General features: G+C 39.5%; 1 protein-coding gene across 1 annotated transcript; it reads right to left on the reverse strand.

Annotated features, from left to right (window-relative positions):
* Positions 1–1,730: 1,730 nt before the first annotated feature.
* On the reverse strand, positions 1,731–7,034 carry SPX (spexin hormone). Its single transcript, XM_079714218.1, has 6 exons — positions 6,914–7,034; positions 6,742–6,822; positions 6,461–6,518; positions 5,905–5,967; positions 4,577–4,660; positions 1,731–1,861 (listed from the first exon to the last, which is right to left on the reverse strand). Exons 2-6 carry the CDS (start codon positions 6,766–6,768, stop codon positions 1,803–1,805), a joined length of 291 nt encoding a protein of 96 aa, XP_079570344.1. The 5' UTR covers positions 6,769–6,822; positions 6,914–7,034; the 3' UTR covers positions 1,731–1,802.
* Positions 7,035–12,623: the final 5,589 nt, after the last annotated feature.

A 12,623-nucleotide genomic window follows, 5' to 3' on the forward strand; every position in this document is an offset into this window, starting at 1 on the left:
TCCTATCTGGAGGTGGGGTATTCTAGTACATGGACATGCACAGGAGGCAGATATTTTCCAATTTTAAAAGACAAGACATACAATGTGAAAAGTTTTGAGCACTGATCATTATTCATTTCAGTTTTGAACAAGATAGAAATAAAGAGAATTGCAAAGACACCCCTGGAGATATAGAAAGTTATAGCAAACCGGGCATATGCAACTACTGGGTTAATGTGCACATCTGTACGGCAGAACAATGTTCAGGAAATTCAAGTATTGTAATATTGTAGCTGATATTATAACAGCTGTTGGTCATTTAGACAGCTTTTACAAACTCTGTTTTAGTGTTCTAGTTGTGGAAGAATTACTTTGTAAGATAGACTTTAAATGTATTCTGGGACTAGACATAGTATTTAAGTAGTCCATATGTACAAGTCTATGTCAGGTGAGTACATAATTCTCAATAAACTGGACATATACACTGTCTAGAAAATCCACTTTAAAATCAAACAATAATTAATGACAGGCACCTATTATAATGCCACATAGATTTTTTTTATTGCTAGCATATTATTTTTTGGGCAGATATCAATGTTACATTAACTTGAATACAGTTTCATTATTCAATTATGAAATGAGATACAGACAAATCTTATAAGCAGGGTTTTGATTACTTAACACAGTAAAATTGTAATTCCAAGTTACAGAGACATTCACATAATGATATTCTTTAGCTACTGACTAATAGCTATATACTGATGACAATAAGAATGGACAAGACTTTCTACTTGTGACATTTATCAATAACAACTCTCAAGTAATTAAGTCAAAAATAATGAACATGATGGTTGTATTGTAATTCCAAGTAAATATATTATATGCTTGCTGTAGGTATGTGTGTATTTTATTTTTCAGATAGTACTGAACCTTAGTTGAGTTAAAAAAATGAATAAATTAGGCATATTACCATGCATTTTGTATCAGGGTGCCTTTATGTTATGTTTTTATGTCAAATAAAGCCTAGAGTTCTAGTCAATTAGAGTAAGTAGTGTTTGAGTCTGTGTAGCCATGGAAAATGGGTTACCTCTAAAAAACTGGTTTGTTTCTTTTGTACAAGAGCAGCGTGTGTTTCCATCTGCTTATTTCCCAGTAACTTTTAGATCCTTGTTTCTAAACTGAATTCAGGGAGATCCCCAGAGAGCACAAGGGGGAGCTTCCAGCTGTAGAACCTTCCACTGGCTCCAGTCTCACCAAGGGTCCCCTCTCTCAGCAACCACACTGCAGTGTCTGATCACAGGGCTTCTTCCCAGTCATCCCTTCCCTCTTCCCTTCCTGACAACTTACCTCTCCTGGATACTAAAAGAATCACACTCTACTCGAATCTTGCCATGCTTCCCTGTCTCACCCTCCTTGGAGGTGAGAAAAGGGGGAAAAGGAGAGGAGATTCTCTGCTGAGTGATAAGACAGTGCAAGTGGGTAACAGAATGAAAAAAAGCAACTAAGAATGATTAGATCAAGATGGGTATTTGTTGTCACAAAATGAAAGGACACTCTAAAGAGTCTTCAACCTAATAATTATAAATGGGCGAAAAAATTCAAGAGTAAGACACAAGGCGATCTAAACAGGACCTGAAGCAATGGAAGAAAGCAACGATGTTCTCACTAAGAACTCAACATCACTTTAGCTTCTGAAAGAATAAAAGTGGCTGCACATGCTCCTAAGATTACAAATGAACATAAAAAGGGTCCACAGGCTTTATTCACATGGTTCATGTTTTCAACAAGAATAGAACTATAACTGAATGGAATCTGGTATATTTTCACCAGTTTAGCAGACTGTCTTCTAGGAATCTGGTTTGATCAAAGTTTTCTTCTCCAGCTGTAAGGATAAAAAAAATACATAACATGAACATGTACCCTGTGTTTTATAAGAAGAAAATATAAGATGAAGAGAACCTCAGGAGATAAACATTTGCCCCCCTACATTATGTCAATTCAGGCACTCTGCTATGGAAACTACCCCCAAATTGGATTTTGATTGATTTTGTTTCAAAAATTTCCCCCTCAGCTTGGTATGCATTGAGGAATTCACATCTGACATGTGAATCTCTACAGTGAATTTAATTATTACATGGTGTGTTTGGTAGAAATCTGAAAAGGCCACATGTCTTGCTCTAAATATGCCTCATGTCTAAAATAACCCCCAGTAGAACCATTCACTTGCATCAAGGTACTGTTTCTGTATTTCCTGTTAAAATGCATTTTAGCTGTGAAAGATGACAGAGGAACACATTTGCACATATTCTCTTACAAGTTGAACTAGACGTCTGGGGTGGAAGTAAGACAGAAAGAAGGGACACTTGTTAGCTGGGCAGGATTGCACAACTTCAGAGCAGGAGGAATCACCTCTGGGGTGGGGACAGCGGACTGAGATGACAGCAGATTCCTGGGACTAAAAATGGGTTGAAGGGTTGAAACTGAGGATGGGGAAGGGAGAGGAAGCTGCCAGAGGCAAAATTCCGCTCCTCATTTTATGTAAGGTCATCTCTAGAGAAAACCACTTTCCCCTAGTTAGCTACAATATGGTTGGAATATCTGAGTTACAGTTTAACCTGAATTGGTAGCAAACTTCAAAATACTGCAGATAATCAGCTACTCTACTTTTTAAAAAATTTTTATTTTTCTATTTTTAATTTTTCTATTTTTATTTTAGCCCTGAGTTAAACTCCCCATATCACTTCCACTCTATGTGGACCTTAGGAAAGTATATACAGCTCAGGAAGGGTCAGTTTTCTGAGCTATAAAGATTAGCATTAATATCTGACACACAGTAGATGTTCCCATATTGTAGCTATTGTAACTGCTCTTATGGTTACCCTATAAGCAATAACCAGTTTCATCTTCCTTCATCATGTCCTCTTTCTGGTAAAAATCCATGGACCATCTGATTGATTCTCAGAAAAAGAATAAGTTACCCCCCGTTCTTTATCCCAGTACTAGTATGTACCTGCAATGTGATAGTGGGCAAGCTACTCAATCTTTCTGTGCTTCTATTTCCTCATCTGTAAAGTGTAGATAATGACAGTGGGTAATCCTAGGAAGTAATTCATTTGTTATGGATTAATGAATTAATAAATGTATTAATCCATATCTAGTGCTTGGAACAGTGCCTGACCCACTACATTATAGTAAAACCCTCAATAATTATTAGCTAGAGAGAGTAGTAACAGTAGTTGTAGTCATAGCTATAGTATGGCCATGACTCTCACAGTCTACTGTCCTACTGACTATTCACCCTGCCTTTTCACTGCAAAGGCCACTCTCATTCTTGCTTTTGTTTAATCCATTTTCTTTTCCACCTGCCACAGTGCCTGGTACCTAGCAGGCATAAATGCAGATTTGCTGAATTCAGTATTATAATCCCCTCCACTCAACCAAGTCAGCCGTGGACTTTCTCTGATTTCAAAAGACCTCTTTATCCCACTCTCTTCCATTTGCTTCTCATAGGTTTTTTGTTTGTTTGTTTTTGTTTTTTCACAACAAAGCCATAAGCTAGAAGCCAGAAAGAGCCCCCTGCTCTCTTCCCCTCCCTGATGGGGCCCGTCCAATAACAGGCAGGGAGCACACAGGCTTTCTCCACTAGCACAAGTGTCAGAGCCCAAGGCCAGCAGCCTATGCTTTGACCACCAGACTACTCACGATATTTTGTTAAATACATTTTAACATTTAAATTATGTCATAAATATGGCATCATTACAATTTTTGAGAGGGAAAAATCTAGATCTGTTGAATATGCTTTGATGATCTCTATTGTTAATGCTAATAGAAAGTACGTACTTTGTTTCATTTGGCTCTTAGAGCAACCTGCCCATTGATGTCATTATTCCATTTTACCCGTAATGACACTAAGGCTCAGGGTCACCCAGCTAGTAAAGCAACAAGGCCAAGATTTGAACCCAGTCCTGTTATACTCTAAAGCCCTGGCTAATGTGCAACAAGATGCCTTAATGCAATTAGTGGTTTTAATGCTACATGGACAGAGAGCCTCTATTTGAAGAACACACCTAATCCTGGTATGGAAGAAGCTATATAGTATAGTGCAAATCACACAGGCTTAGAATCAGAACTAGCCCAATCTCTTAGGGTGAACCATAAGAAACTGCTGTGTTTGTAAGTAAAAAATGAGTGATTTTCAGCTTTTTCATTTGGTTCAAACTTTAATAGCGAGTAACTGGATTTGTGATTATTTAAACCTCTTTTGGCCTCAGTTTTTTCAAATATAAAATAATGAAGTTGGACTTTCTGGAGTTCTAACAGAAATAAAAGCTCCAATAGGCTATGGATTATGGAATTAACATGAAATCCCCTCGTCTCATCAAAGAAATGTTTTTACATTCTTGGGAAACACTTTAATGAGCAGCATGCTAGTATTAAAATAATAAACATCTCTGTGAATTTCTGGTGGTGTGGGCAACCGTTAATTATTTTTTTAAATCTGAATAAATAAAAGCAACTTTGTTGTACTCAACAAAGAATGCCCAAAGCACTCAAAGCTTCCCTGTCCTGCAGTTAAAAGAGGTCACTATAATTATACCTTCTTGCAGTTTCTGCAAGGAAGCCAATAGCACAGCTGCTGCCTCTGGAAGAGTTAGTAGTTGGGGATTTGGGCTTCGTCTTTCTGGAGAAACGAAAAAATAAATACAGATTCTATTACCATTTAAATATTCATATAGATAAATCCTATTCCAGTATGCTATAATACTAGAAAATCTCTGTGAAATACCTCTGTGAACCCTCAGCAAAGAGCCCCTTACACAGAATGATTTTTACAAGTTGAAACATTTCACACTTCCCTTAGACATTGCTTACAACTGGTTATGTTGTGTATTACAGGGAATGGAAGAAAATTTAAACTATATACTACAGAGAATTTCATGAAAGCAAGGAGGATTAAGATAAAGAACCCATGAGAAATCTCCCCCTCAGAGCTTAAAATGGGATGTCTGGGCTGAAATGTTTAGATGGGACCCTGCCTGGAGCCTGGGCTATCTTCTCTCTTGTTCTTTCCAAAGCAGTTTGAGAAAGTAATCTACATTCTTGGCCACATGTAAGTCAATTATTTGACTGAAGGAGAATCTGCAAAATATTCAAAACTATTTCAAATCTAAGCTGACAGAAGACAAACCGTCCTGATTCAACACAAACCATGATTTTTAATTTGGGAGCTGCTGAAGTGGGAAAACAGAACTTACCCTCCTACAGTAAAAAAAAAGGTTAATTACACTGCAGGCTTGAAGAAGGTAAACAAAAATTTGATAAGCACCTATGTGCTTAACACAGTGTTTGGTATTTATCACAATGAGTCTACTTGGTATTCTTAACAATCTTGAACGTTTATCAAAATGAATGGTATTGTTATTTTTTAATCCAATGGCATGGAAAGGTTTATCACGAAACATAGTCTCTGGCTCCATCCTTAAAGGCCCCCACTTCTTCACTATGTCTGGTTTTGAACCTTTTGATAGTTCTTTTTAGTAATATAATAGAGCTGTTTGAAGTTTTTAGGCAAATCACTATTTTAATAATGATGATGATGATGATACCAACATTGGCAACAACAACAGCGTTTAAGAGAAATCTTGTAAAGATCATGCCCTAAACGGGAGGCCCATTTCTCGGGCGGGGCAGGCGCACAGCTCTCATATCCATCCTGACGCCCTGGAGCGGAACCCCGGCCCCCGACGCCCATCTCCATCCTGGCGGGGCGATGCGATCCCCAGCTCCGCCGCTGCCAGCGGGGCCGGGCGGGGCCGGCTCTCCCCCGGGAAGGCCCACGGGCCAGCCTTCTCGGAGGCGGAGCGCGCCCCTCCGGTCCTGCGCGGTCCTCTGTAGCCCGCGGCCCCCTCACCCCCGCGCACTCACCGGGCGGCGGCCGGTCGGCGAGGTCCTTCCTCCGGCTCTGGTCGGAGATGAAGCGGCGTCCCTCTGCCAAGGCGAGACACGGGCTCAGCGCCCTCCCGGCCCGATCGATCGGGGTTCCGGGGCCGGGAGCGGGCGGGGCCGGGTGCCCCCGGTCCGGTGCGCGCGGGACTGCCGGGGTTGGGGCGCCGGCGCGGATGAGGGAGGAGACCACGGGTGAAGCCCGCACGCCCCCCGCCCCCGGGCCCCCGAGTGCGCTTCGGAGGGGGCGGCGATCTCGCTCACCAGCCAGGGCGGGGCGGTGTGTCCCCGGAAATCCCGGTCTCCCTTTGGGCAAGAGCCAGCAACCCTCCGGTTTAGGGTGGAGGATTTCTGATAATCCTCCCCCCGCCTCCCGACCTTTCTCCTTGATTAACTGAGACCAGGACGACCTCGATTATTTATGGGAACAAACTCGATAGGATTCTCTCCCCACAGCTCTACATCTATCCCACCGATTCACGCACCCCTACGGATCTCCCTCTGTTGCTGTCGGAAGAGCAAAGTATTTGGAACGTACGTGCACCCTTCAGGTAGAGCATAGCTTGAGGAGTCCAGTTCCTTCTCTCAAAGAGTCTCTATAACCCGGGGAGAAGAGGAAAGCAGTTAGTAAGGCGTTGCTGCCCAGCCCACTATTAGGAAAAAAAAAGAAGGGAGGGGAGGGAAAGAAAGAAAGGGAAGGGAAGGAAGGAGGGAGAAGATATTAGGAAAAGAAGGGAAGAAAGAGAGAGAAAGAGAGAGAGAGGTAGGCAGGCAGGCAGGCAGGCAGCGCACGGAGTCCCAATTTTTGCGTTTGATTACCTGCGGAGCACTGTTGGAATTTCCCATGAAAGAAAACACCAGGAAAAGAGTCAAGGTTGTTACCACCAGACTTCTGAATCCCTGTATGAAAAGATCCAAGAAAGTCGTTTCTGTGCCTCTATAGGATCTTCTGCTTCCTTCCCTGGCGCCTGGACAACTACAAATCCCTTACTTTTTGCTATGTTCTGTTTTAGCGCTCAGAGTGTGGGGCAGAAGCGGGTTCCCCAGTTTATCGTCTAGTTAATCCACAGAGAGTTCTTTTTCTAAAAAAATTAATTAGAAATATATTATTTTTATTCTTGAACCCAAATGAGGATTTGGGTGAATTAGTGAAACTTTTTCTTTGTAAAATCAAACGATTCTGATATTTTAAAGGCATAACGTTTAACTATCCTTTAGCCTCTGAAACACTTATTAAACATAAAAGAGGTAAAAAGCTATACAGCTTTTAAATAAAATAGCTAAAAAATCTCAAGTATATAAAACCTTTACTTACCTTCATGTTCTACACCTTTCCAGAAGCTGCAATAACTATAACTTAACCTCTGAGTTTTCTAATTTTGTTCTGAAGGTGGGGCTTTTAAATCTTAGTGTCAAGGATCCCTCCTGATTTTGCATAGAGCTAGTGTCCACAGGGACTTCCTGTCAGTCTTCAAGATTGAGAGGATCTGATGACTCCTCCAGGGAGATTCAGTTGCAGGAAGTAGAGGAATGATTGATGGGTGAATATCATTTAGTGTCCACATCAGCCAGGAGATATTCGGAAAATATCAGCATCATGACCTTTGATTTTCCTATTAGCTTCCCAAGCCCGTATTATTATTATTATTATTGAAAATGATTAATAACCCCAGGCAGAATCAAAAGTAAATGAACAAAGTAAGAAAACTTGTCTTGGGTAACTAACTAACTATCAAGCTAACACCGGTGAGTAAAGATGAATCATTTGGGTAGAAATGAAAAGGTTAGGGAATCTCAATGGATTTGGACACCAGTCATTCACTTAATTATCCATTCAACTATTTAACAAGTATTTATGGAATGCCTACTATGTAACAGACATCTTTCCTTTTAGTTCAAGGGACACAGCCATGTATTAAAAAGACAAGTCTCTGCTTTGATCATGCTTATCTTCTAGTCAGGGGGGGAAACACTCCAAACCGGTAAATAAGGTAATTACAGAATTTTAAAATGCTTTATAAAGGGAAAGTAAGCAAAATGATGTGATAAGGTAAGTGGTGGGCTACTTTAGGGAAGGTAAGAATAAAAGGGGGTCTGGAAAGATAAGGTGGAGTCAGACATGGGATAAACTGGGGTGGGGATCAGTATTGCTGACATCCTCAGGCAGAAGAAAAATACAAAATCTTGGGATGGCAAGGAGCTTGGCTTGTTTGAAGAAGAGGAAGGAGACCAATGGAGCCAAAGCTGTGTGGGTGTCAGGGGAGGACACTGTAAATTGAGGTTGGAGAGTAAGAAATGGCTACTTGGTTATAAGCAAAAGATGATGATGGCTTAGACTAGGGGAGTCCTTGCAAGGAATGGAGAGCTGTAATGAATTTGGGAAGCAGAAAACATGGACTTGTGGATAAACCGTATATGAGAGTTTAAGAAAAATAAATCAAGGATGACTCAGATTTTTGGTTTAATCACTGGGTGCATGATGAAACTCTTTATTGAAATTGGAGAGACTTCATAAAGAAGCAGTTAAGAGAGGGAAATAAAGAGTTGTCTTTGGACATATTAAAATTAAAATGTATATTAGACATCCAAGGAGAAATGTGAAGTAGGCAGTTGCAGATGCAAAACTCTAGAGCTCAGCAAACAGGTCAGCAGCCTATAGATTTTTTTTTTTTTTCTAAAGGCAGGAATTATCAGATTTAAGAATCTTGAGAATTTTAAGGCAGGAAAAAATTGGGATTGAAAAAATACTTAGGGAGTGAATGGAGTTAAAGAGAGGAAGAGATAGAGCTCTGAGAACAAACCTACGGAGACTGAGCAGCGGGAAAGTCAGCAAAGGAAGCTGAACTGAAGCAGTGGGAAAGAAAAATTCCAGGAGAATGAGGCCATGGGAGCTGGGAGACTATCCAATAACATTGAAAGGTTAAACTGATGTGAGCTAAGAAGTGTCTGCTGGATTTGAGAATATGATGGCTTTTGAGGACAGAAGCTAGACTGGGGCGGGTTGAATAGGATATGAGGAAATAAGGACAAGTGTGGACAACTTTTTTAGAAATTTCACCAAAAGGGGGAAAGGAAAATGAACTTCTAAAAAAGATATGTGAGTGGTGGAAGTGGGCTATTTTTTTTTTTTTTTTTTTAGCCTCTCAGCAAATCTGAATCCTTTCAATTTTAGGGAACTTCGGACATTCCCTAAACTATAAATTATGATTGTTGGTGGGAGGCAGCATCTTCCTTGTATTGTAGAAGCTGAAAATGCTAGACACTCTTTACCAGCCTCCCTATCAGGTAGAGTGTGGGCATGAGGCAGGCTTCACCAATCAGATGTACCCACTCCTCTGGAGCTGGGGAGGGAAGAAAGTGGGGAGTAGGAGAAATACTTTCTGGTGCAGCACTGGTTGTAGGATGCTTGAGTTTGTGGGGGCAATACTGGCTACAATGCTAGTGACAGATATCAGCATCCAGTGCTAGAGGAATAGTGATACTAACTGCACTGTCCTTTTAATAAAGTCCTCTTTTGCTTAAATCAACCAGGTCTGTTGGTTTCTTTTGATGACCATTTGCAGAACATGTATGCTGATGGGGATGATCAGCAGAGAAGGAGAAATTGATGATGTGGAAGAGAACTGCAAAAAAGGGAGTTTGTGGAAGGCAAGAAGAATAGGACCCACATTTGTCAATATCCAGTTGAAACAGTTCTATACACAGGCAGACAGTGAACAAGGACCAGAGTGGCCACCATAGGCTAAAGTACCATGGATGAGAGAGATGGTCACTTTCTTCGGAATGTTAGAGCAGTGCTCCACAGGTATTAATGCGCTTTTGAATCACCTCGGAATCTTTTTAAAATGCACATTCTGATTCATTATAGCTGGGGTAGGACCTGAGAGTCTGCATTTGTAATAAACTCCCAAGTGATGCTAATGGATGCTAGTCTACTAATCCTTGGACATTTTGAGTAGTAAAGCTTACAGGATATAAAAAGTGATAAAAAAAAAAAAACAACTAACGCTTAGAGTCTACATGGCTGGGAGAATGGTTAACAATAGAAACATCAGGGATAATGGAGAGGGACTAGATGAGTCTAGTTTGGGACTGAAGTTTGAGGGGTGGTGCTGTCTACCAGTAAATACTTGTCTAAGAGAGACTGGGGTTTGGGCATTTGATGTTTGGAATTGACGATCATGTGCCCCCAAGAAAACTGAGATCTGGTTAGTAAATGAGAATGAAATATAGAAAGTAGTTTGTAGGTAGAAACTTGAGGAATATTTACCCCTTTTAAAGAATAAGTACAGCAAGAAGGAGTCAGAACCATGAATGTAGTGTTTTCCACTGTTTTAGAAGAGGAGGAGGATAAAAACTAAGGACTAAAAGGTTATCACCATATCTAAAGAAATCAATTATTCCCTTAAATATTAGGTTTTAGGATTTTAGAATTTAATTTCAAAGGATTGTAACAACTTCCAAAAAAAAGCAACAGAAGAAAGATTATGCATGTGTTTATATTTTAAAAGAATTCATAAGTGAAACCCAGTTATTAGGTTACCCTAACAAACAACTAAAATGTCTTTTCCCCCTCTCCATACCAAAAACACACAAAGGTTTTAGAAAGAGGGACAGGAAAATAAATTGCCAATCAAACTGTGATTTGCATTTACAATCTTAAGGAAAATATAATTAACGTGGTTTGTCTATAACAGTTTTGCTAATGAATTCACAAACAGATGTTTTACGTCAAAGCTGCCATTTTCAGCATAATATGCACAAGTGAGCAGAATGGCTTTGACATATTATCAATATTGTAGTCTTATCAAAAGTAACATGCCAGAATGTGTTTGTTCTAAAAGGGCATTGACTCCCAATCAAATGTTTTTGTTAAATTCACAATATTTTAAGATTTTTACAGGTCTAAACCTAGAGATGGGCCAAGGAAAGTTACTTATTTGAGAAAAAAACAGTTGTTGCATAAAACCAGTAAATTTTATTCTGCTGATATGATGACCTGGCAGTGGGTACTGTATAAATTGGATCCAAAACCTTTTTAAAAGGCATATTTAATGGAGGTCATTTTGCCTGCATCACTGATGTTATCTGAATTCTTCTAGTTGACTGGAGCGTGCCCAAGCCCCATTTAAAAAATACTGTCACAGTTTAAACTGCATTCTTACAAGGTCAGTGATTATTGTGTTCACACAGAAAACAGCTATCTTTTTAAAAAAATATTTTAAAACTTTATTTATACATTTTTAAATCGAAGTATAGTTGATTAACAATGTTGTATTAGTTTCAGGTACACAGCAAAGTATTTCAGTTATATATATATAAAACTTTTTTTCAGATTCTTTTCCATTATATGTTATTTCAAGATATTGACTATAATTCCCTGTGCTATACAGTAGGTCTTTGTTGTTTATCTATTTTATACATAGTAGTGTGTATCTGTTAATCCAAAATTCCTAATTTACCTACCCCCCCCTTCTGCTTTGGTAACCGTAAGTTTGTTTTCAATGTCTGTGAGTCTATTTCTGTTTTAAGTTTGTTTGTATCAGTTTTTTAGAAATCACACATAAGTGCTATCACATGATATTTGTCTTTCTCAAACAGCTCCTACCTTGGGTAAGATTACCTGGACAATATGGCTATTGAGATACTCAAGTATCCAAATTACTCTCTGATAACAGAATAGAAGGTTTTGGTACAGGATGATGAGGTCATTGGGTTCAAGTCCTACTTTGGCTTTATTCTCTGAAGGCCAGTCGGCCCCATATGCCAGCTGTCTCACAAAGGGGTGGAAGAAGTAATTTCCCCAAAGGGCTACCGGTTTTAGGAGGAGATTTAGGCACACTGAGAAGGCCTGCTATCCAAAGTAAAACTCCCCACTCATTGGCCAGTGTCTTTACTGTCCTTTACTTAAGGCTTTGAACTTCAATAATGTCTTTTCGCAAAACATGTAAATACCACAAAACAATTGGCAGGTTCTAGGAGAGGACAAGGAAGGGCCAGCTGTTTTGGCCTAGTCAGTCAAACAGAGGTGACCTTTTAATAGGTCTTAGAGCTGGTAAAGGTAAGACCATGAAAAAGTATCAGTCGATGAAGGATTTGGGGATGCCATTTCTATGTCCAACCTCTTATATGGATACAAGTAGCAGAAGAGCAGAAGTTGGAACCTTTGTTAGAAAGATGTGCTGGATACTGTATTTAATAACAGATTCACCAGACAATAGTCAAGACTTGCAGTTTAATGACTGGATTCAACAAATACTTATTGAGTACCTTAATTGGTAGATTTGGCCAGTGGTTTTCGGCCTTACTAAAGTATAAGATCAAAACATTGCAGACGTTAAGTGATTTTATTTAAGTCACAAATACTTAAGTATTATATATTCCTTCCATGTAGAGAAAAAAAAATTAAGCATTTCTCCACTAATTTCTAAATTCACTGCTCACTTTTTTACCTGAAGTCTATTTCTATTTATGATTACATTTAAACAGTTTGGATATGGAAGATGTGACCATTATATAAAAAAGAAAACTGCATATAAGGCTAATTTAAAAACAGGAGGTTATGATCCAGCAATCCCACTACTGGGCATATACCTTGAGAAAACCATAATTCAAAGAGTCACGTACCACAATGTTCATTGCAGCTCTATTTACAATAGCCAGGACATGGAAGCAACCTAAGTGTCCATCGACAGATGAAT

Source organism: Hyperoodon ampullatus, assembly GCF_949752795.1.
Source record: "Hyperoodon ampullatus genome assembly, chromosome: 11".
Lineage (NCBI taxonomy): Eukaryota > Metazoa > Chordata > Mammalia > Artiodactyla > Ziphiidae > Hyperoodon > Hyperoodon ampullatus.